Genomic DNA, 25,510 nt, shown 5'->3' with positions numbered 1-25,510 from the left:
ACATAAGTAAGTTCCTATGAATTGAGTAAATTACAAACAAAATGATACGCGCTTTGATGAATAATAGAAAAGGAAATTAAACGTTGAGTCCCTTTGAACCGTATACACCATAATATTCTTGTTTTATCAGTCATTACAAAATTAAAGGTGTTTAAACATGAAATTATCTAATCAATGAAACAAATGACTTATTTATCAATATATCATTGTTGATATATGCAGAAGTTACAACTATAAGTAGATTCTCAAATGAAAACTTTAAAACGTTCCCTAATAAATCTTCTGATTTAATTTTCTACAATGATACACACCCAATAGATTATTTTGATAGATTTGGTAAGTCCCTATGAATTGAGGAAGTTACAAACAAAATTAAAGGGTTCCGTCTTCAAAATTGTGCCTAATAGTGTTTTATGAGAGCCAAAAATGTATGAAGGAGGAAACTTTGAGATGGTCCCTTGGTCTTTCTAAACGGGGACATGTTGATTTTATTTCATTATATTGTCAAATATGTCTGAGACTTTCACATATATTGAAAAGATTGAAAACGCTAGGGCAAACATATGAAAAATATTAAAAAGTTCTTATTGTAGGAGAAAATCCCATTAGGTCCCATAATAAAGGTATCGATACTTTAAGTCGACCCCTACACAATACTGTACGGTTAAACGTAATTTTTATTTTCTTAATAAAATGTTGAAAGTACAATTCATCAATGATACAAATTTAATAAAAATCGGTAGGGCAGAAATAACTATTCGGCCCCCTTAAGTGGAAAATATTGTAAAGTTCCGGATTCCTACAAAGAAGAAAGAGTTAATGAGATTTTTTGGCATAACAGGCTTTCACAGAAAATTCTGGACAAAGGACTGCGACGAATAATTTTGTAGAATAAAATCTGTTCTCATGAGTAGTCCAGTTCTGTCAGCTCCAGATTTTTCTAAGCAATTTAAGCTTACTGTAAATGCTAGAGATGTAGGAATCGGTGATGCTTTGTTTCAAGAACATAGTGAGAATGCAGATAGAGTTGTTTCATATTTTTGTCATAGAAACTTACAAAATTTCAAACAAGAATCAAAGACTCACAAGATAGAGTTTATTATTACATGAGTATGATATTGATATCAAACATATCAAAGGCAAATGTTATAGCATATGCTTCATCAAGAGTGTCATGAGTATGTTTTGTTGTTGCTTTGATTCATGTACATGAAAGGTGAAGATAACGAATAGTGATCAATCTCATAACTCCTATGAGTAATACAAAATAGATAGTCGGGCAAACACGGACACCTGGACACACCAGAGGTGGGATCAGGTGTATATGAGGAGTAAGCATCCCTGTGTATATGTATATGTGTTTTAGAGAATTTAAGTTTTCAAAGTCATTCAAATTATTTAAATTATTTAATGGGGTATTATGTACTACTTGTACTCAATTTAGATTTGCGACCTAAATTGTTCTAGACTTGGGTGTATATTTATTGTTGTGCACTGCTTGCACTCGATTGACACCTGTGACCTAGATTGTTTTAGAGCTCATGTTACTTTTAGAAGAAATATGCTATAATGGTTGCATCATTGTCTTTTAAGATTATTATAGAAAATTCATTCTTATTATAAACACACTGAAAATCTTATGATAAAAATCCCCTGATTAGAAAAAGCTCTGGTTATACACTTTCTATGCATTTGGATTATTTATAACTTTGAACCAGGATTTTGGGAATTAACTATTTATTCAGTTCGGCACGGATTTTTCATATTTATTGTTCAACTACCGGAAGTTAATATTTTGCAATTGTTACAATTTTCTTTCAATCCTTATTTTGAGTAAGTCTTAATAATTTTTAATTGCTTTTTGTTAGTAAATTCTGCTGCTATTTTATTAAGGGTAACTCTGACCCATAACACTCAGCACTCGTTTTATTAAGGTCTCAATATGTGTCCTTTGTAGATATTCTGCGAGTAAAATGTGCTTTTCAATGCTACAAATTGTAGATTGCAATTGAAGGTTTGAAAGGCAGAAGTACGTAACCATTTTTCTTGTGGAAATTAATTGATGTCTCGTTGGTGTCTTCAGCAAAAGCAAACACTGATTGACCGTCTTTAACCAGTTTTCCGGCGAGTGTCCTCGTGACAACGCTTCCTAGATTTGCTCTTCTGTACTCAGGTTCCACGTACAACATCCCTATCCCGCCATATTCTTGTTGAAGTTCCCAGGCAACAGGACGTCCATCCTCGGTTTCGATACAGACATTGTGGAAATTAGAGATAAGATACCTTATCCGATACCTCAGGTCTGCATATCGGTCATAATTTTCTTTATATTCCCAGGAGTTGTGAACATTTTCTACCTGAGATTGTTTTAATTTGGTGATTCTGAATCCATCTGGAGTTTCTCTGAAAACAATTTTAAAAATCAGGAACAAGTAAATACAAGGATTGATTAGTATGATAAATCCTATAAACTCACGCTACACTAAGTCCAGGTGACGGATAACTAATGTATACAATGTCTTACTTTTCTAAACTGTACATTGTACTTACAAAGGAACTATTTTGTCAGGAGGAAGTGTAAAAATAACTCCATCAATTCTTCTTTTAACAGGAGAGGTTTCTACATCTCTGAAACTGTTAACCAAGGCATCCATCACGGCACTTGTACAGCCTGCAAATTAAATACCAGAGAATTAAGATTTATTTACATCTAGTATATTATTGATTAGATATCTAGAAGCTAGACTTAGTATATATTGTAGTTGTTTTATGAGTGACAATCCTGAATTTTTTCATAAATCTTATAGACAAGTTTTTATCAATGTTATATGCAGTATGGTCTCTTTATTGGCGATGTGTTTTTTTGTTGTTGTTGTTTTTTTTTTTTTACATCAACCAGTTTCTATGAAATAATTATTAACAATAATCACTTGTTCAAAATATAGTATTGAATGCCTTATTCCAATGTTGTTCTACTGTAATAGCTACTGTTCAGGAATTATATAGCAATCATGTGTATAATCAAAAGAGATATCGTTACCAACAATGAATAAAGGTGATGCCAGCACTCCAAAAGCATGTCGTAGTAAGATCTCAAGAGATTGATAGAAGTTTGGTTGTTTGCAGAAAGCCACTGCGTATGGGAGAGTTTTCTTCCTCTATAAAAAATGTCCAGTACACGTTCATTAGAATATAACTAAAAGACACGCTATAGCTGTGTTCCAAAGGCAAAACTGAGGTATTTGATAGATGTAAGGTGAATATAACGAACAGTGATCAATCTCATAACTCTTATGAGCAATACAAAATATAGAGTTGTGCAAACACGGACCCTGGATATACCAGAGGTGGGATCAGGTGTCTGTGAAGTTACAAAGCTATTGATCAGACAACAGCTCTAATTTCTTTTAGCTTGACTATTTCAGAGTTATAAAACTCGCAAATACAAGTGCCTTTATATCTATATATTACAATGATTTCGGACGAGGATGTACTATTCTTCGGTTTTTACCTATGTTGTGTAATACATTTTTACGTGATATTAATCGACGCATGAGACCTAGATAAGGAATTTGTTTTTAGTACAAATAGACTGTAACTATCAGAAGTTATGAGATGGATGTTTGTTATCTGCACCACGAGATGATTACATATTCAAACCTTGCCTTGCTATCCACGATGACAACTGCAGAGAAATTTGGCCAACTATCTACGAGAACTGCTTTATCAGTCAACAAACCCCTCCTCAGCAATTTGAAATGATTAAACACCTTTACAATTAAATAAAGATTAAACAATATACACGTCTACCATAAAACATCAAGACATGGTTTGCGTCAAATAGAAGTTTTCAATACCGACAGAATAGGATTTCAATATTGATAGTTATAGGTGTCATGTGAAGTGAAGCGAAATTCAAACGTCCAAAACAGAAATACTTACACAGATGGAGAGAGGCAGTTCTTTCTCTAGTTCCTTTTCCATAGTGGCATAATCTGTTGAGTTCAGCTCATGTACCGCCATTTTTTACACTGTATGTTAATATTTAGAACGACCTCTATTTGGGCTACTCATCAGTATCAAAATGGTTGATATAAATACCTTACTTAGTATTCCATTTTACTTGTCTTACGTGACATGCATAATTCTGATATTGTAGTGGAGTGTACAATATCTTAAATGCATGCACAGTGCAGTTAAGTGCTCAGGAAAATCCTAAGGGACTCACCGTACGTAGTCTAGAGTTGTAGGACTCGTCTCTGAACGTCGTCTCTGGCCGGGGTCTGTGTTACAACTGTACGTAGTCTAGAGTTGTAGGACTCGTCTCTGAACGTCGTCTCTGGCCGGGGTCTGTGTTACAACTGTACGTAGTCTAGAGTTGTAGGACTCGTCTCTGAACGTCGTCTCTGGCCGGGGTCTGTGTTACAACTGTACGTAGTCTAGAGTTGTAGGACTCGTCTCTGAACGTCGTCTCTGGCCGGGGTCTGTGTTACAACTGTACGTAGTCTAGAGTTGTAGGACTCGTCTCTGAACGTCGTCTCTGGCCGGGGTCTGTGTTACAACTGTACGTAGTCTAGAGTTGTAGGACTCGTCTCTGATCGTCGTCTCTGGCCGGGGTCTGTGTTACAACTGGTTGCAGGGTGCCTCGGATACTCGGATGACCAGTGCTCATATATTGCTCACAGGGTCAGTAATCTGACCGTTGCTTTGTATTAAAATACACAGGTAATATAGAGTTATAGCCTGTTTCTGAAAACCCCCGATATATTTAGCTATACTACAATATCTCAGGATAAAGTTGTACCTATTTCTGAAAACGGTACTCGTTATCTAATAACTTATTAATAGTTCTAGCAAGTTTATTGTTATTTCGGATTTCAAACATTTCGGTTGAGCAAACTGTAGAACTTGGGCATATGGAAGACTCTGTTATTTCACGTGTACACCGGCGGCAGTCTTTACAATGTGATAGAGAAATACATCATTTAATCTTAATGTCTTTGTGGTCCAATCATACTGTGAAAGTGGTTATTAACACGTGGGGAAATTTATACTAATCACACGGTCACGTAAGAAGCGCGTAACTTTACCCATGCGTATAGTTAAAAGATTTGATATAATAGAAAATATCTCGTATAAGTGCAATAAAAAATAAAACAAATCATTGGTTACATTTATTTGTGGTTAATGGGCACGGGTGATAATACAAACAAGTTCGGGACTCCAAAACAACGGGTAGGCTCAGCAACACAATCTCAACAACATCCAATATTTCAATACAAAATCATCATAACTTTATGTGACCTTGACCCTGGGAGATGCAGAAGTCATGGTCAAAAAATAGAAGGTCCAATGTAACAATAGTTTTAAATGTTCATGATCTTGCAAAGTGCAGAGGTAAAGGGAAAATAAATCAAGTGTCGAAACATTTACGTGATATCCAACTGTGAGCCTGGGTGAGCCAGTGGTCCAAAACAGACAAATAGCCAATTAGAGTTAAATTGATGTATGGCATCCAGTTCGCCACAAGACCCCATCCATAAATGCTTTATCATAGCATTTATGCATGGGGACTCTGCCACTGACTGATATGGGTCATGAGCGTTGTGAAATAGCCGAGCCCTTTCACACCCTACCAATGATAAATGATTACTGTGATGACTGTTTACTGTGATGAATGTTTACTGTGATGAATGTTTAATGTGATGACTGTTTATTGTGATGACTGTGTACTGTGATGACTGTGTACTGTGATGACTGTTTACTGTGATGACTGTTTACTGTGGTAGATAGAATTGTCTCCTGTTATCTGTCGTACTAAGAAAAATTCGTTACCCAGTTTAGAGAGATGAACCCCGTCCCAAGCACGAAATTTGACATGATTTGAATGACCCCCTCCCAGTTTGTTTTACTTATTTCATAGCAAGTTTTTATTTCCTGACTGATTATTTTCCAACATCATTACCACCACAACGCACAATGATAGTATTATGGGTAGGAGCTACTCTTTTAAGCATCCTTAACTTTGCTATTGCACTTTTGAACTCTAAGACATTGTAACCTTGTCACCATATTGAAATATTTAATATTTGTAAATTTAAATCACACCAAGCAGATCTAGTCATTACCTGCGTAAAAGCCCTTTTGATGATAGATGACCCAAACAACTATACAACTTGGAGAGCTGGATGACAACTTTGATTTATCAAAATTTTGGAATTGAATTTATGTCTTAAGACAATTGAAATATATCTTCCATAGATGATTGGATAACTCGGAGTGAATCCCTTTAGCGTTAGTTCAGCAGTTGCTCCAATACGAAGAGTGGTACTTGTAGCCCTTAACATGCAAGGTAAATGCAGAAATTGATCTGGACAGTACATAGGTAAACTTATATTTTGACAGAGAGCTGCTTGCAAAATGACAGAATGGGCCCTGTTAGGTTGGGTCTGATTTTTCAATAACTTTGCAGCTTTGTCATTGGGCATGTCAGATCACCTGTACTGTGCATCTGCAGAAAATTGCCTTTGTCACACTGGTCAGCTTTAAAATGACGATTGAAGGTATAGCAAGGAGCTATTTTCATCAACTTGAACATCATTGATCATAAGAACTTTTTCTGAAGACTTGTCTGAAAATGCAAGTTCTCCTGTTTTAAAGACACCATAAAATGCGATAGAGAAAGCTGACGAAAACAATGTTGTCTCATTTTAATTTGAATAAACACTGAGGAGAACTGAAATTATTTCACCTAAAATTGTCTTAGTGATTGGTAGCCTTCCATCTGTACTAGGAGACTTGGGTTTTAAGCACAGTAAAAAAAAATTGCACCAGGAATTGAACGATTGGATCTTTGAGACCTTAAAGTTTACCAGTGTAAGAGATTGCTGTCAAGTATTGCATAGGTAAGACCTCTTAATGACAAATGGCCAACAAATCTGACAATTAACTCAGAGTGGCTATGAGGTATTTAAACATTAGAGCAGACAAGAATTACAATAGGTTTTAGGCCCATTTGATATGGGTTACATCATTTTTTGGAGAAAGCTGCTGCCAAAAACTTGTTTACTTCAAGCTAGAGATGAGCGTATGATTTGTGGTTGGTATCATGCATGGTGATGTCTGTGAATAAGGGCAGCCTACCTGAAACGGCGTCACTTTTGGCGAGAAATTTAATCAGCAATAATGTTAACTCTATTGAGCATGCGAACTGCTCTAAATAGAATATGTGCAATATACAATCTACAACAAATAAACGGATTAACTTCATAAGGACTTCTTATTCACAACCACCACTAATGACTCATTATCCATACAAAATAAGAATTTTATTTGATAACATGTGTACCTTGAATCAAAAGGTAGAAGTAGCCGACTTCTCTAAGCGTGATACGTGTATCTGAAAATTGATATCATATCAGACTAAATTAAAAAAAAACCTATCTTACTCCTCGTCATATGTTTATTTGTAAATTCGTCAGATATCGTAATACAAACAGAGATCTCTAAAGTTAGCATGAAAACCTTGAAATCTGATGGTACATTCAATCAAAATGTATAACTAACTCTGTAAATGTAGATAAAAGTTATGAAAGCGTAAATTTTGTTTACATCAGCTGTTGGTATACATTTAACTGACCATATAAAGAATAATATTTGTTTGAATTAGGCCATTAAATTAAATATGAAATTGTTATTTTATTTCCTCCTCAGCATGAGTGATACTTTAATCAAAGAAAAATGGCGATTATCGATTTTTGTTTGAGCCATTTTATCATTAAATATTCATTAACTTACTAATAGTGTGTGTCCCTACAGTTTGGGTGGTTGCATGGTGTCTGATAATCGGCCTTTAGGCAATATATCAAGGCAGCGATAAGCATTTGTACCCACCACCTGTGGACGAAAGTATATTTTGCGTCTCACTGTGCATATGAGTTCCACAAAGGGAAAGAACTATTGGTCAACTCGGAAATTGCGTATTGATATACCCAATATTACTCGTTGTGATATGTTTAGTCGTAAATTCGTCAGATATCTAACACAGAGGTCTTGATGGCATTCACACAGATGTTGACATTTCATGGTACATGTATCTCGAGTCAAAATGTAAAAGTACCTGATATCTCAAAATTAACGTCTTTTCAAATGAATGAAGGTCTGAATTGAATCCGTATCTTTTTTCAAAGGAAAGACTGAGCTGGTTAAGTTTATTCGTATCTTGCATTGCAAAGTTAGTCTATTGGGGAAAATTGAGCATCAAGTTTTGAACTTCATCCGACTCCTCGACATTTTTAGAAATAAACCTGATAGATAATCATATTCAAACTCAGTAACCTTTATCTGGATGCTGGTAATCAGTAATCATAGCCTTTATATCTTGTAATAACTGTCTACTAGTAGCTAACTTTTCTTATTTAATTATCAGACTACTAGTAAATAGCTACAAACAGGTAACTTTTCCTTGTTCAAATAGCTAGCTACTAGTAGCCAACTTTTCGCTTTTGTAGTAGTCAGTTACAAGTAGCTGGTTACATGTACCAGTAGCTAACTTTACCGATCTGTACAGATATTGTAACCCCAACTGACGCTGGAAATCGTGACTTTGACAATACTGAATGTCAATTGTACTAGGGTTTCATATCAATTTAATAAATTACAATTGAGTACAAAAAGTTGAATAGATAGAACTGTAGAAGTTGGGCCGTGATTTTATTTCACGTGTCCACCGTCAGAACTTACAATGTAATGGATAAATACATGTTTTAATCTTCATATCGGTGTGATCAAATCATACTGCCTCTTTCCAGATGTCTAAATAGTGTATCTAATTTTCTCAATTGGAACTGTTTGGCATTTGAATTTGTCCATTGTTTTAATGGAGTAATCTGCGGGCCCAAGCTAATGACGAAAATATCTCAGTAAGATTTGGAATTCTTTTACTACATTTGATGACAATCGTGCTGAATTAGGTGCAAATCAGACAGCTACAGAACACATCCACAACCATCCATCCTCCTATATATATATATATATATATATATATATATATATAAAGCACGGAAATAGCAATGGACTCTTAAATGAACACAACTTCCCTAAGTGAAGAAATATTTAATATAAAGCACAGAAAATTTCACTTTATTTGGATACCCACTTCCGCACCTACCCAGGGTTGAACTCACAACCTGCGAAATCAAATCTCCTGGCAGCATGTAACCAGCACGCTAGATCGCTCAACCATCTAGGCAAGTGAAAAAAATCTTGTTTTCGATGACGATGGAATTCTCGCCACGCTGTCACAGGCTACACGGTCAATGAGAATGGAAATTGGATACAGTTATTTAACGTAAATTTAAGAGGATCATACTTGATATACATTGCATTTGAAATATTTTATATAAAGCACGGAGATAACAATACACTATTAAGGCTGTACGGGACTGACGATTTTGAAATTACCGTGCAACTCCGAATGACGTAAATAAATCCTATGTCGTTCGCACCTCCTGTGTGATTCTGAGTACATGTTAGATAATATCTTCAATGCAATTAATTTTATAGATATATTTTACATAAACTATGACAAAAATATTATCAGATTCGAAATAAAAACAAACTGCGTAAATTTTACGACTTCAATTAATTTTCGGCAATGTAAACATCGTGAAACTTTTGACACATTGGAATGAAAACGCGGATTTCAGTCACCTAAAGCGATCCAGAATTACAGCACGGTTTCTTTGGCTCAAAGAAGACGACTGAAAGCTGCCTCACCAAGACACTAGACATCGGATCATCTGTATCCGTAATCGCAGACGCATGGCATCTGTTCAGGTTTGTCAATCATTGTTAACATGTTAATAAATTAATGCCGAATACGCACGTACGTTAAATAAGAAGAAAACAAATTGTTCAAGTGCAGAAATTACATGAAAATCGATGCTTGAAAACAATATTGAAATAGGGTATGAATTCATCGGCGCTTATTAAATTGTCAATGTCAGCTGATTGTTCATAGACTTTGTAGATCTAGACCAAGCCAAATTATTTAGCGTAACCTACAAAGTGTATGATACAAGCGTCTGAGTATGAATATGTTAAAGTATTTGTCAAGTTTTGTTATACATCTCTATAAATTTCAATATCTTTTAGGGGGAGGGGTTATATAAAGCTAAGATATACACAATAGATCAGTGACGGATCTTGGATTTTACATAAATTGATGAGTAAGATTTTTTTTCCCCTTAGTTGATGTTTGCAGTACAGAAAAAAGAGACAGGACACTATAAAAATCTACCACCACATACAAATTATACAAACCCATTGACATGCTTTGATTTATTTTCACTTTGTGCAACATACAGCATAATGCCATAAATGGGTCAACTTTTATTTATTTTACTATATAATCCGTTTTGAATACAACCACTTTTTAAAATCATTTTCATCCACTTTTCAAGATTCAATTCATAGTAACTTTTACACCATTAACAGCACAAATATCTCGTTTCAGTGTCTTATTTCTTTTTCTGTTGCAGCCATACATATATTATATGATTCTGTTCCAGTCTTACAAAGGAATATATAAGGAAATGGAATGATAAATTTCATTAATCATGCATGTTTTCTCCAACTAATGTTGGTAAAAGGTTTTGAAATCATGAATAGAATTTAGGTCCAGATCAAATGATTTGTGATAAATGTTTTAGATTTCATAAAAGTTAGAATAAAGATGAGTTTAGAATGATTATTTAAACAAAGGTTATTTTTCAATGAGTTGTAGGCCCAGCGTAAAATGTGAATGTTGACTCATTCATGGCAGTATGCTGCAATTTTATGCCAGCATGAATGTGAGAACAATAAAAAGAATATCAATTGTCACTCAACTTTCTTAGGCCCCAATATTAACACTTCATGTAAATAGCTGAGGTTCATTGATTTATCAGTATTGTTTTTCAGTTCTGTAATTCAAATATACCACCCCCCCCCTCCAAGTAACAAATAAAGTAATTTTATTGCAAGGGAATAGTAATACACTAATTGATAGCTTATTACAATAAAATCGTAAAGTAATCATGGCCTTTTTCGATCATGCAAGAAGATGGACGCTAAGTATTTTCTGCCAAGTCTTTAAATTCATCCCAACAATTTCAACACTATGACTCTAACTACAACACTAAATAATTTTTTTTACCAAGACGCTTCATTAAAAAAAATTTATTTAACATTATTAGTTTTCTTTTCACCTAATGTGTTATCTAGTTTCTTTGGGCCGAAGTGTCAAATATCAAATGTCAGCTAGACCATGTAGACAGATCCAATGATGAAATCTAGTTGTATTCACCTTTTTTGTTACCCATACCATATGGGAGTAAAATACAATTGTCCTATCTATTTCATGTAAACAATATTTGGGAATTGTCAAGCTAACTGGGTAATTTTGCTGCAAGGCATTTGATATCATTACGTCATATTGTGCTTGTTCTTAAATTTATATGCAAATTAAAGATTGCCCAATTCCTAAAATGAATAAAATGATAAGCATGGTAATATGATAAATATGTACTTTCTTGTTATATGCATAATTTTGCAAGAAAGTCTACCTTTTTTCAATGCATACATACATACATATATATACTGCCCTGACCATGAATAAATACATGGATACACTCACCAAAATAAGTTGCTTGTGCATAAAAGAAACATGGGTTACATCATATATACAGATCTTTTGATGCAAATAAATATAAAATGGTAGGCTTTTAACTTTTCATATCCTTATGGGTTCTTTTTTATCAAAATACTTGATTTTCTGAATTTTTGAATTCTCTAAATAAGAGATATTATGTAAACTCTAACTTGAAACCATTTCGAATTATTTACTAATACATATTATTTGATGTGAATATAGTGACTTTTATAAGACCCTTTGATTTTTCAACTGTAATAAATCAATCACAATTGAACAGACTATACCAAAATATTGAAATTCCATTATTGTTTCACATATATTGAATTTGTACCTTTAACTAATTATTCTATTGAGCTTAATTAAAAGTTATACTTAGTGAATTAATTCGGCTCTTTTTCATTATATTGAATATATTTCATGCCAAAATGTGTAAAAAGCTTTTTTGTATACTTATTTATGATGGGTAGTGTACATATATAATGATTGGATAGGTACGTGTATCGACCCTAATATTGCAGATGTTGACCATGAAGAGGTTGTGGCGGAACAGATGGTGAGATCCACTAATAACTGGAGACATGGGAGAAGAGTTGTTGAATTAAGGGTGTTGGCATATGCTCTAAAGGCCCGTCTAAACTGGGACATGCCATTTCAGTTCACTCATGCTGTAGATATCCAGACTTATGGACTGTCGACTATCATTAAGGTACAATGTATCTAGGTTTAATAGCACCTATCAATCTGTTAGTCCTAATACTAAATGACACGCATCAAATATTTGATGTAAGTGTACCTTTAAGTTTTGAGAGGAATTCTTAAATCATTTAACATGTTAAGGGGCGATGGTGAAATCAAAAGTTCAATGTCTGACAAAAAACTAAATTCACATAGTTTTCACGAAATCACAGCCCCACTCCTCTTTCAAAATCTAGAGATTTTGAATGTTGAAACTAATCGATTAACAAGTAAAAACATATGAGTATCAATAATATTTTGTTATACTTTTACTACTGTTTATTCACAAATTAAAATTAAAATGTAATATATTATTATGTGGTTTTTAACAGCAACTTGTCTTTTTTCCATTAAAGTAAAATCAATGTCGGATGACGAAAACCTATATGAGTTTTTACTCCCCTTCCCCTAGCTATTTGAATTTAAAAATTTTTCCCGACGTTGATCTTTTGATCTCGCCCCTAAACATGGTGGATACTCAACAACCATGGGTCAAATTCTGTATGTTACCTATACCATTGACCCAATAACCAGAAAACTTATTACCAAATCTATACTTATAAATGTTTTTGTACAGGTCCCTGAATACAAAATAACCTCTAATGTAATATTCTTGAATACATACGATATTCATTGTAAAATTTAATATTGTTTATTTATTGCTTAATAATATTTATCATAGGGACACATACTTAATTACAATTTTATATCTTATTTTATGTATATACACACACAACTATATAATCTATTGATTCTTTTAATAGACACCTTGTTCCAATACATAGTGTCAGTAACTGAACAATGTGCCCAAAGAAAAGAAACATGGAAAAGTGTGGTATTCAAACACAAAACTAAGCGATAGTCATTTTGTCTGCACGTGTGTGAAGGGGATTCAAGTTTGTTCAAATGAAGGGTCATGCTGCCTTTAAAGGGGAGATGATAAAAAAAATAGGGAGGGGTGAATTAAAAATCTTCTCAGAAACTGCTGGGCAAGGAAAGTTCAAATTTTCATGGCAGATTCCTGACATGGTGCAGATTAAAGTTTGTTGAAACCATGACTCCTGGGGGTAGGATGGGGCCACAATAGGGGATCAAAGTTTTATATCTGAGGATGCTTACTCCTCCTAGGCACCTGATCCCACCTCTGGTGTGTCCAGGGGTCCGTGTTTGCCCAACTATCTATTTTGTATTCTTGTAGGAGTTATGAGATTGATCACTGTTCGTTATCTTCACCTTGCATAGGGAAAAAATCTTTAGAAAGCTCCTTCATAAAGCAATAGTTAGATATAAATATTTATTATATTTAAGATATATATTTATTTGATAGTAAATATATATAATGCTATCCATTTCATTTAATTTTTGGAATTTTTTTTTATTATTCTGATGTCAACCATACACTTCTGTTTTTTACAGGTTTTGAATATGATGTCTCCAGTATGGATATGTTTGACGATTGTTACCATGAAAATGAACTCACGGACCAACATGTATGTCAAAACAGTTGGGGTATTTTTTTTGGTAAAATAAGTATAATGGTACCCATTTCACTCAATTTTAGAATTTTTTAATTATTCTGATGTCAGTCATACGCTACCATTTTTTTTTACAGGTTTTTGAACATGATGTCTCCAGCAAGGATATGTTTGATGATGGTTACCATGGAAACGAACTCACGGACCTCTATCAAAAATATCTTTTTCTGATAAAATAAATATAATGCTATCCATTTCAATTTTATTTTTTAATTATTCTGATGTCAGTCATACACTTCCGGATTCTCTACAGGTTTTGAATATGATGTCTCCGGCAAAGATATGTTTGATGATGGTTGCCATGGAAACAAACTCACAGACCTATCTAAAACTGACTTTTTCTGTTAAATTAAAATTAATGCTATTTACTTTAATCACTTTAGGAATTTTTTCATTGCTCTGATATCAGTTCCACACCCCCTTTAGACAAATAGTAAATTTCAGTAAATAATGATGTCTCCAGCAATGGAGCATTCTCAATGACCGTGTAGCATGTGACAGCGTGGCAAGTTATCCATTGTCATCGAAAGCAAGTTTTTTGACCTGCCTAGATGATCGAACGGTCTAACGCGCTGGTTACATGCTGCTAGGTGATCTGGTTCCGCAGGTCGTGAGTTCAACCCCGGGTAGGGGCGGAAGTGGGTATCCAAATAAAATGAGATTTTCTGTGCTTTATATAAAGTTTTATATATATATATATATATATATATATATATATAAAAACTCTAAACACTTTGTAGAAATATTTCGACCGTGTCACCGGTCTTCCTCAGTCGTGTCTATCTCTCATAGCAACGTAACTCAAGACTACATACACGAATGTACTATGACGTCACAGTAAGTATTATAAAATTGAAAAGCAACGTCAAAGCTGATATTGCGCGAAAAACATTTGAGGAAGGTAAGAGTTTAATAATGAAATTAACAATACTAACCGGCCTCGTGGACACATCCTAAAATATGACTATGCGTACAATTAAATATTTGGTAAGTAATGTAACAGAATTTTAGAAACGTATGTTCACAAAACAGTCAACTTCTAGCCTAAGTTAATACAAACAAGAAACATTACAGTAAGTACATCAATATTGTTATAATCAGTTATTATAACACGTTCTTTGAATACAAGACATTAATTATTAAAGACGAAAATGTTCCCTTTTGTTTATTCCGTGTGGTACATCAATATTCAATTTTTTCTTCCATAAATTTTCTCTAAAGCGACGATAAATGTCATCTTTGTAAAGTTTTTCTATTCCTATCATAGAATAATCGTCAATACTATGAGAATCCGTATAGAAATGAATAGCAACAGGGTCATCAGTTTTTCGTCTAATAAATGACAAGTTCAAAACATGTCTTTGGTATAGGGTTACCCCAGTTTCTCCCACATATACAATTGTGTTGCATTTTTTGCAAAACACTCCATAAACTACATTGCTGGATTTACAATTGATATAATTTTTGATATATTTGTTACTGTTGCAGTCCTCAAATTGATTGGTTTTAATGACATATTGACATAAGGTACACTTTTTAGCACCACACGGATCGCATAAATTTTCTTTTAAAAAAATAGATAATTGTGTTTCTTATGTACCAGAATGTCTTTTAAATTTTTGTCTCTTTTAAAAGCCACTATGGGCATATCTCTAAAAACGAATTGGAGGCGGTCAGAATTTTCAAGAATTTTGTTGACGGCTTTCTTAAAATCTTATGAATATTGGGAAGCCCTTTAGAATAGTCTAACACAAAGGGAACACGGTTACCCTGCTTCGTCTTTTTTCTGTAGTTGAGGAGATTTGATCGGTCTAGTTTATCTACTTTCTTAAGTTCATTTTCTACATCATTATCTAAATAACCGCGTTTTCTTAGATGTTTCTTTATTTCCAACCGCTGATTTTGTTATTTTTCTTCTGTGGAACAAATTCTACGCGCACGGAGACCAAGTCCAAAGGGAATAGATTTTTTTGTAGATTCGGGGTGGCTAGAGGTTTTATTAAGGTACATATGTTTATCGGTGGGTTTGCAGTATAAGTCAGTACAAAGGATTCCGTCTGTTATTGAGATTGTTACATCAAGGAAATCGATTTTGGTGTTTGATAGACGTAATAAAGTCAAGCTGAATGTTTGGATGTATTTCATTCGCGGTTTTATGGAATTGTTTAAGTTCTTTTTCTGTACCCGTCCAGATACCAAAATATCATCAATGTATAACGTACATAAAATTATGGCAGTTTTGATTTTTCGAGAAGAATCTGTTCCCATCCCCCATGTAAACACAAGCGTAGTTTCGCCCAAGTTTTGATCCAATCGCGGTCCCTTCATTCTGCATGTAATGTTTGTTATTGAAACTAAAATTATTATTGTCAAGAACAGCATCCAACATTTTTGATATACTTTCCGTGTCTACCTCTTTTTCATGACGCTCTTGTAATGCTATTTTAATGATATCGCGAGCTTCTTTCCTAGGTATACTGGGATAAAGTGCGTTCACGTCCATACAAAATAAAATAGAAGAATCTAGTAATGGTTGCTTTACACTTGAAAGTTTTTTCAAAAAATCTCTAGTATCCTGGACATAGCTACCAAGGGATCTATTCGCATTCTCAAGTTGCGACTCAACGTACTCGGCTATCTTTTCTGTCGGGTGTTGTCGGTCATTTACTATAGTCCTGAGTGGATTGTTATTTTTGTGTATTTTTGGGTTAGCTTGGAGTTTTCCTGATCTTACGACCATTCCTCAAGATGAATGAAAGACCAGACTTTTGGACATCATAGACAGTGGCTTCTTCAGCAAAAATGGAAAACGCAATTATTCCTATCTAGTGGTCAGTCATTGAAAATATAACTTTTGATGAACACCACTTTGATTCCACGCACAAGCACGCTAAAGTTCAAATAAAGAAAAATATAGAGTTCCTCATTGACAATATCTTTGTGGTCTTTGGTGATCAGGTGTTCCAACAGTCTCTTGGAATTTCCATGGGCACGAATTGTGCTCTTTTGTTAGCTGACCTGTTCTTATATTCCTATGAAGCAGAATTTATGAAAGCAAAACTTCTACGTGAGAAGAACATTTTTTCTTCCTGTGGCCTTCAATTCGACATTTGGATGTATTGATGATGTATTATCTATTAATAATGATAATTTGCATTCATATGTCGATCCGATATATCCATGTGAACTCGAAATAAGACACCACAGAGTCGCCCACTTCTTCTTCATACTTAGATATTTTATTGAAAGTAGATATTAACGGCAAACTAACAACTCACCTTTATGACAAATGGAATGATTTCAACTTCTCCATCGTCAACTTCCCCTATTTATGTTGCAATATTCCATTATCACCTTCCTATGGTGTTTACATCTCTCAATTGATCCGATACGCAAGAGCTTGTTCTGCGTATAGTCAGTTTTTAAATCGAAGCGGGCTACTGACAAACAAGTTGATGGTGCAGGGGTTCCAACAGTTTCGTTTAAAATCAGGACTTCGCAAATTCTATGGTCGTTATAACGATCTAGTTTGCCAATACAACCTATCATTGGGTCCGATGCTGTCTAACTTGTTTCATGCCGATTGTTGGGCCGTTCTTGGCACACTGATTTTGACTGCAGATGGCTCTGTTTCCCTGATCGAGATGTAGGGCTTACGATGGGTGTGATAGGTCGACAGGGAATGCTTCCTTCTCCTGGGCGACTGATCCCACCTCTGGTGTGTTCAGGGATCCCTGTTCCTCCAACTCTCTCTCTTTTGTATTGATTATAGAAGTGATGAGATTCATCACTGTTCGTTATCTTCGCCTTTCATACTAGTATATAATAAAACCCTACAGTTCGTAATATTTACAAACTAAATCAATATTTTATATTGACGGAAGAAAGTCACAACTACTGGACATTTTATATTTGACTTTGAAAGTGTACATGTACAAAAGAAGAGAAACCTTGGACATAATTTTTCTTAGTGATCATCACGTTTACTACGAGTGGTATTCAGCACTATATGGAACGTGGATATTAGCCTGGACGACACCTCAGCGGTTAGAACATCCGGGTAGTAATCCGGGTTCAAATTCCCTGTCATACATTTTCTTTCTCCTGCCCATTATATATATATATATATATATATATATATTGTCTAATATTGTGTGTATTATACCGCTACCAGTGTAATTTATTATGACGTCACACAGGACAATTACTTACGTCGTTATATGTTGACGTTACTTAGCAATATTATTTCATTTTATAACTGTCTAAAGAGGCATTAAAGCTGAAAGCGCTAACAGTGACATGTTATTCGAGTTTTGTGTTTCTTGACTTTTATCATTGGATGTATTTACTGTATCAAATGCTGAATTCTTTTTACAAATTATATATATATATATATATATATATATATATATATATATATATATATATATAATATCCAACGATGACTAAGTACACATGATCCACATTTAATTAATTTCACTTCTATATATACATGTATATATATATTCAACCCTTTTATATTACATACATATAGGACTAAAATTCTCTTTACTCGCTATATTAAGGTCTCAATATATGTCCTCTGTAGACATTCTCTATGTAAAATGTGCTTTTCGGTGCTACAAATTGTAGAATGCAAATGAAGGTTTGAATGGCATAAGTACGTAACCATTTTTCTTGTAGAAATTAATTGATGTCTCGTTGTTCTCTCCGACAAAAGCAAACACTAATTGATCGTCTTTAACGAGTTTTCCAGCAAGCGTCCCCGTGACAACGCTTCCTAGATTGGCTCTTCTGTACTCAGGTTCCACGTACAACATCCCAATCCCGCCATATTCTTGTTGAAGCTCCCAGGCAACAGGACGTCCATCTTCGGTCTCGATACACACAGTTGTGAAATTGGAAATATGGTACCTTATCCAGCACCTCAAGTCTGCATATCGGTCATATATTTCTTTATATTGCCAGGAGTTCCGAACATTTTCTACCTGAGATTGCTTCAATTTGGAGATTCTGAATCCATCTGGAGTTTCTCTGAAAACAATTTTTAAAATGTATGATCAGGAACAAGTAAATGCAAGGTGAAGATAACAAACAGTGATCAGTCTCATAACTCCTATAAGCAATACGAAATAGATAGTTGGGCAAACACGGACCCCTGGACACACCAGAGGTGGGACCAGGTGCCTAGGAGGAGTAAGCATCCCCTGTTGACCGGTCACACCCGCCGTGAGCTCTATATCCTGATCAGGTAAACGGAGTTATCCGCAGTCAAAATCAGTGTGCCAAGAACGGCTTAACAATCGGTATGAAACACGTCAGACAACATTTGACCCAATGCGAGGTTGTATTGACGAACTAGATCGTTATAACGACCATAGAATTTGCGAAATGCTGACTTCAATCGAGACTGTTGAAACCCCTGTACCATCAACTTGTTTGTCAGTAGCTTACCTCGATTTAAAAACTGACTAAACGCAGAACAAGCTCTTGCATATCGAATCAGTTGAGATATATAAACACCATATACAGGTGATAATGGAATATTGTTACATAAATATGGGAAGTTGGCGATGGAGAAACTGAAATCATCCCGTTTGTCATACAGTTGAGTTGTCAGTTAAGGCGATTGATCAGAATCATAAATCTTATAAACTCACGTTACACTAAGTCCAGGTGACAGATAACTAAGGTATACAATGTCTTACTTCTCTAAACTGTGCATTGTACCTACAGAGGAACTATTTTGTCAGGAGGAAGTATAAAAGCAACTGCATCATTGAGTTTTTTAACAGGAGAGGTTTCTGCATCTTTGAAACTGTTAACCAAGGCATCCATCACAGCACTCGTACAGCCTGCAAATTAAAGCTGACATGAATTAATAAATATAGCATAATTCTCTATGTCCACCATATTTTTCTACTCATCCGCCATAATAGGAGTTTTAGTACGCTTCACTATACATCAGTGTTTTCGATTTACCCGTGTGGGTAGCTTCGACAGGTAACACATACATCTCCGATACTAATCTATAGGACATCAAAAAGAAATTAAATCAACTTTTGGTACACCATGCAGTGTTAGAAATTACGATAAAAATATCGTATAGTGGTAAATCACTCTAGAAGCTTTGGATAAATAAATTTAGAATGGTTTTTCTTTACACGCATGTACGTACAGTTGCAGTAAACATGTTAAAACTATACAAAAAATGCGGAGAAATAGTTATCTATTATCTATTGATAGAATGGAATAAGCAAATAGCATGCAATTTATACCATTCACACTCACTTGAAGCAAAATGCGAATACATAAATAATACTGTTCTTATGCACATGACATGTATGTTTGCCATGAAATCGCATCGAACAGCTGTCGAATGCGGACGACTATTTACCTGGGTCTACTCGTAATATCTGTAAAGGACCGAAGATGTACGTGTACACTTGTTGAAAATACTCTAAGTGGTAGTCAAACTCCTTTTATTTGCATAATCCATGAAACAAAACGATAAACTCCATTTGTTATTTGTTATTCCTACAGTAAACACCGTTGTACAGACCGTGACACACTTAGTCCGTGCCGATCAGCTATCTTCGATCAGGGGAAGTATCAAAGTAGAATATTTACCCTGTTTTGCGTATGAATCCTTTTACCGTATGAATTACTGGTCGGAGTGTTGCAGATTTGCAAACTAGAAAATCAGTTAGGTACACAAACTGCTCATACATATATAATTTGCAAATAAAACACTGTACGAATGTATGGAATGAGAGAGAGAGAGAGAGAGAGAGAGAGAGAGAGAGAGAGAGAATTTAAACGATGATCTCCTAATAATTGCACTTTTATTAAGACAAATTATATCGTTAATTCAATAAAAGAGAACAATAACTCAAGCTTGCTCTCATAAATTGATAGTACTGATTTATTTGATTCATTTAAAACATAATTAAATATTAACCATATCACTAAATAATGTTGTCTTCAATTACTTCATTTTATTCTATTTCGGCTCTCAATATATATCATATATCTCTGCCATTTTGCGTTATTACATTCTGTGTTGAATTCGATGCAAATTATACTAATGCAAAATGTAGTAATTCAGTTTATCATATTCTGTGTCGTTATCAGGTACATGTACGTAAAATCAAGGGGATGGGGGCCTGTCCCCCACCTTCATCAAAATATCCATTATTTGTTATTTTGTAATGCAAATAAAAGATATCTTGGGTGACCCCACTTGACCCCAGCTTGAAAGTTCTGAAATAATAGTAAAATACACCCACCACCACCAATTCAGAAAATGAAGATTGGGTAAAAACAAAATTATGAAGCACACATAGAAGAGAACACTATCCACCCCATCCCACCCCAACGATTCAAACAAATTAAGTGTATGGGGGGGGGGTATTGAGGCAGTCAAAGTAAAAGACTCTTTCACTCCCCACCCATGAATTGGGACTTTGAACATCGGAAGATTCATCTTGGCTTGTTTGGGTTTTTTGTTTTGTTTTATTGTTGTTTTCATTCATGTATTTTACTATTATTTTGCATGGCAATTTTTTCTTAAGAATCCAATTTTCCATTTTTCTTCTCGCCCCCCCCCCCCCCACCTTCATGAAAAATGACGATGCATGCCTGGTTATTACATATTGCATTGCAACACATGTCTACTAATTGTATGGTGTAGAACTGCACCCTTTTCCAAGTTTTCCTTCATTTACAAAGTGAAAGGAATAGTAATTAAAATCACAAAACAAAATGCGTAAAGACCAAGATATTTTTAACTTATACATAAATACACGTATTCAGAAAAATCGCATGCATACATTGTAGGACTATAGCATATGTGTGTTTTAACGGTTCTGTAATATGTCATAATGATCACGTTCAGGCTTGAGTGTAATCTATTCAAAAATATTTTCATTTCGTGGATCTTCGACGAATTTGGCTCCAGTTTTTGGCACTCTAGTTTTCCTTTTAGCTCTTACAAGTTTTTTGTGATTTCAATTTTCAAAATTTTCGGCTTGAGCATCACTGAAGAGACATTATTTGTCGAAATGAGCATCTGGTGCATCAAAATTGGTACCGTATAAGCTTTACATCTAGCTCAATGGATATATACTGAAAATGGACATACCGCTGTATGTCGAAATTTCAAATTCAAATGTATTCGATAAGATATTAATATTCATGAATCCGTAAAATTAACATTTTATTTGTTTTATTTGATCATAGACAGTTGCTTGTCCAACAAAAATGGAAAGCAGAAATATTCATATCTAGTGATTAGTCATCCAAAAAATTACTTTGTTAAACACCACTCTGATTCCACGTACAAGTACTCTGAAGTTGAAATAATAAAAAAATATAGTGGAGTTCCTCATTGACAATATCTTCGTGGTCTTTGATGATCAGGTCTTCCAACAGTCTGTTGGAATTTCCATGGGCAAGAATTGTGCTCCTTTGTTAGCTGACATGTTTCTATATTCATATGAAGCAGAATTTATTTAAAAACTTCTACGTGAGAAGAAAAAATCTCTTGCTGTGGCCTTCAATTCGACATTTAGATATATCGACGACGTTTTGTCTATTAACAATGACTTTCATTCATATGTCGATTCGATAGATTGATCACTGTTCGTTATCTTCACCTTGCATCCCAGTGAACTCGAAATAAAAGACACCACAGAGTCGTCCACTTCTGCTTCATACAAAGATATTTTATTGAAAGTAGACATTAACGGCAAACTAGCAACTCAAGTTTATGATAACGGGATGATTTCAGTTTCTCTATCATCAACTTCCCATATTCATGTAGCAATATTCCATCATCACCTGTATATGGTGTTTATATCTCTCAACTGATCCGATACGCAAGAGCTTGTTCTGTGTATGGTCAGTTTTTAAATCGAGGCAAGCTACTGACAAACAAGTTAATGGTACAGGGGTTTTAACATCTCGATTGAAGTAAGCATTTTGCAAATTCTATGGTCGTTATAACGTAGATCGTCAATACAACCTAACATTGGAGTGCACCTTTCTTTCAACACGAATTAATCTTCGTGTAAATGTTATATCAGGCACGTATACAGGTGGTTGGGGTGGTCAAGGAGGGGCTCGTCTGCCCTCTCCACCTTTTTGAAAATTTACTTTTTCCGTTATTCTAACATACAAAGTCAATATTTTCTACATGCAAATTTCAAACTAATATTTCTCTTATTTCTAATGATGAATTCAATTATAAGCATCAACTCCTCACATTTCCAATATGCTGTGAATCACAAAGTTTAAAATAGCTGGAAATTTGTAATGCTTGTAAACTTGCACTTGTATCAGTCTTCAATTTTCTTTCCTTTGTGAAATTATACTGTACATCGAAGTAGTCCAGTCTCTCTCTCTCTCTCTCTCTCTCTCTCTCTCTCTCTCTCTCTCTCTTCAATCAATGAATATGTATATGAAATGACCATAATATATCATGTGATTCCCAAAGAGACAAGGAATTATGAAAATCTTACTATATTTTTTATCCTTTCATATATATGTATTTGTATAATCAACTGTTTATTTTGGATTACGAATGTAATACCCGTATTTTCACACAGATTTATATTTCCGATCATTATTTATATATCCAAGTTTGTATGTGATCATCGATAAATTTTGAATTGTGCACGCATTATATCCAACCAGATACTCATTGTATATGTACGTGTATGATCAGATTCCTGGTTTCTATAAACTGTAAAACCCCTGACCAGTCAAGCATTTAATACAAAAAATACGAAAAGTTTTCGACTCTAATATCTCCCCTAATTGAAGACATCATAATGTGTCGCAGTATATACCCGGTCAACTTTCTTTAGAAATGGAAATACCCCATATTTGAAGTGATATTACATGTGTAAAAATGAATCAAATAATTTTAGGATACATGTCAAATGTAGCTGAGTGCTTAATAAAAATGTTGATACACAACATGTAGGTGTCACATGATTCTTAACATATAGATCGGTGCAAATACGAAACAAAGACACGTGGTCAGTTGCTGAAGAAATTCTGGTGAAAACATGCATGGTCCAGCAAAAAGCTGGGAGGAAAGGTGGATGGTCCCATATGAAAGGTAGATATTTTAGATGGGCAGGTAGGGTTCTGGATTGTATACAGTGTCTAAATCCCATCGCTTGGTACTGTGCTGGTGTGGGGAGGGGGTGCAGATTAGCCCAAATGAGAGATAATTGAAGCAGGAAAGGGGCACCTGCTCAGATCATGTTTTTGTGCACCAGCACCAGTATGTATAGATTACATGTAATTTAGGTTCATGATTTATTAACTACACCAATATGAAATACAAGTATTGACATAAAAGGGGAAATTATTTTTAGACGGTGGCTATTTATAGCCACTGCTTTATTCTATCGCCACAGTGGGCGTTACTATATACACACGGGGATCCAAGGGACATAATTTTGCAGGTAAAAAACAACAACATAAAAATGCATTTGTTTTTATTATCAAAATTATATGTTTATGATTTTAAACAGTTTTTGAAAAGTTTTATTTCAATAATATTTTTGCTATTTACGCGAAAATAATCCCGAAATACTGGTATGTTATATTACTCATTTCATAAATATGCATACGATAACGGCGTTGTAATTAATAGTCGGTGCCTTTGAAGTTGCGGTTTCTCTTCCAGCCTTGAGTGACGTGTCCACTGAATGTCCCGGTGTGTTTTCACGGCATCACACGGAGTATAAAATTTTATTAATGGATATAGTGCACAGTACACTTTTTCTTGCAAAATACTATTAAAATGCTGATTATCTAAAGCATAAAGATCTATTTTCAATGAGCAATTTGAAAATTGTTTGAATGGGGCGATTTCTTGTTTCAACTTTACTTTTTTAAATTTAAATCATTGGTAATTTGTGGAGTAATTCATATTGATATGAATTGTCGTTGGACTTGTGATTTGTTTATTTGATTGAGGGTATCACGAACGATGTTTGAACAAAGGATCCAACTTACTAAGCCCATCAGATCAAGTCTACATGGCCTATTTTTAAAACAATTATCCCGTCACTTCTTGAATTTCGATGTGTTTGATATTGTATGCATTACGCAAAGCGACGAGTTTCCTGCAGCACAAGATAAAGAACCGCTAGTTATAATATTATGATACATGTAATTAGAACTTTGTAAGTTGCGTGGATAGTTCAAATCAAAATGGAATCAATTGGTCAAAGTTGATAACGGCTACAATTGTTTTGTGCTAGCATCAAATCGCAGTAATTGAAGTGAAAGTAGCATGAATCACCACATTCATTTTCCACTTAATATATGCAAGAACTTTGTTCATGAGTTCTACAGTACATTAATTTTATTTTAGTGTGGAAACAACCGGGAACTTTCCCAATATTTCACTTGTGAACTGAATTAAATAACTGCAATAGATAATTTTGTGTGTGTGTGCTTTGGAAAAAAATTGTAATAAAGAAATTACACTACATCCTGGGGAATTTTAGTTTGTTTTAAACAA

The 25,510-nt window shown here is 34.5% G+C and overlaps 2 protein-coding genes and 1 long non-coding RNA gene across 8 annotated transcripts; 1 reads left to right on the top strand and 2 right to left on the bottom strand.

Moving 5' to 3' along the window:
* Positions 1–1,074: 1,074 nt before the first annotated feature.
* Positions 1,075–5,155, bottom strand: LOC125650815 (glycine N-acyltransferase-like protein 3). 3 transcript variants are annotated; one of them, XM_048879350.2, is made up of 6 exons: positions 4,229–5,155; positions 3,943–4,031; positions 3,666–3,770; positions 3,041–3,158; positions 2,551–2,671; positions 1,075–2,403 (listed from the first exon to the last, which is right to left on the bottom strand). In XM_048879350.2, exons 2-6 carry the CDS (start codon positions 4,021–4,023, stop codon positions 1,989–1,991), a joined length of 840 nt encoding a protein of 279 aa, XP_048735307.2. In that variant the 5' UTR covers positions 4,024–4,031; positions 4,229–5,155; the 3' UTR covers positions 1,075–1,988. The 3 variants fall into 3 exon arrangements, with proteins under 3 accessions (XP_048735307.2, XP_048735309.2, XP_048735308.2); XM_048879352.2 differs by having other exon boundaries at positions 3,943–3,995; XM_048879351.2 differs by having other exon boundaries at positions 3,943–5,155.
* Positions 5,156–9,700: 4,545 nt separating this feature from the next.
* On the top strand, positions 9,701–14,237 carry LOC125650820 (uncharacterized). Of its 2 annotated transcripts, XR_008803287.1 has the most exons (4): positions 9,701–9,837; positions 12,214–12,401; positions 13,847–13,920; positions 14,043–14,237. It is a non-coding gene; the product is annotated as an uncharacterized LOC125650820 (long non-coding RNA). The 2 variants fall into 2 exon arrangements; XR_008803286.1 differs by having other exon boundaries at positions 13,847–14,237.
* Positions 14,238–18,419: 4,182 nt separating this feature from the next.
* LOC130055063 (glycine N-acyltransferase-like protein 3) lies at positions 18,420–20,572 on the bottom strand. Of its 3 annotated transcripts, XM_056166269.1 has the most exons (3): positions 20,363–20,572; positions 19,700–19,820; positions 18,420–18,999 (listed from the first exon to the last, which is right to left on the bottom strand). In XM_056166269.1, the coding sequence occupies exons 2-3, from the start codon at positions 19,801–19,803 to the stop codon at positions 18,585–18,587; spliced, it is 519 nt and encodes a 172-aa protein (XP_056022244.1). In that variant the 5' UTR covers positions 19,804–19,820; positions 20,363–20,572; the 3' UTR covers positions 18,420–18,584. The 3 variants fall into 3 exon arrangements, with proteins under 3 accessions (XP_056022244.1, XP_056022245.1, XP_056022246.1); XM_056166270.1 differs by lacking the exon at positions 20,363–20,572 and having other exon boundaries at positions 19,700–19,961; XM_056166271.1 differs by lacking the exon at positions 20,363–20,572 and having other exon boundaries at positions 19,674–19,745.
* Positions 20,573–25,510: the final 4,938 nt, after the last annotated feature.

Source organism: Ostrea edulis, chromosome 5 (genome assembly GCF_947568905.1).
Source record: "Ostrea edulis chromosome 5, xbOstEdul1.1, whole genome shotgun sequence".
In the NCBI taxonomy this organism is placed as follows: Eukaryota; Metazoa; Mollusca; class Bivalvia; order Ostreida; family Ostreidae; genus Ostrea; species Ostrea edulis.
Note: the sequence above shows the minus strand (reverse complement) of the source record. Positions and strands in the feature narration are given on the sequence as shown.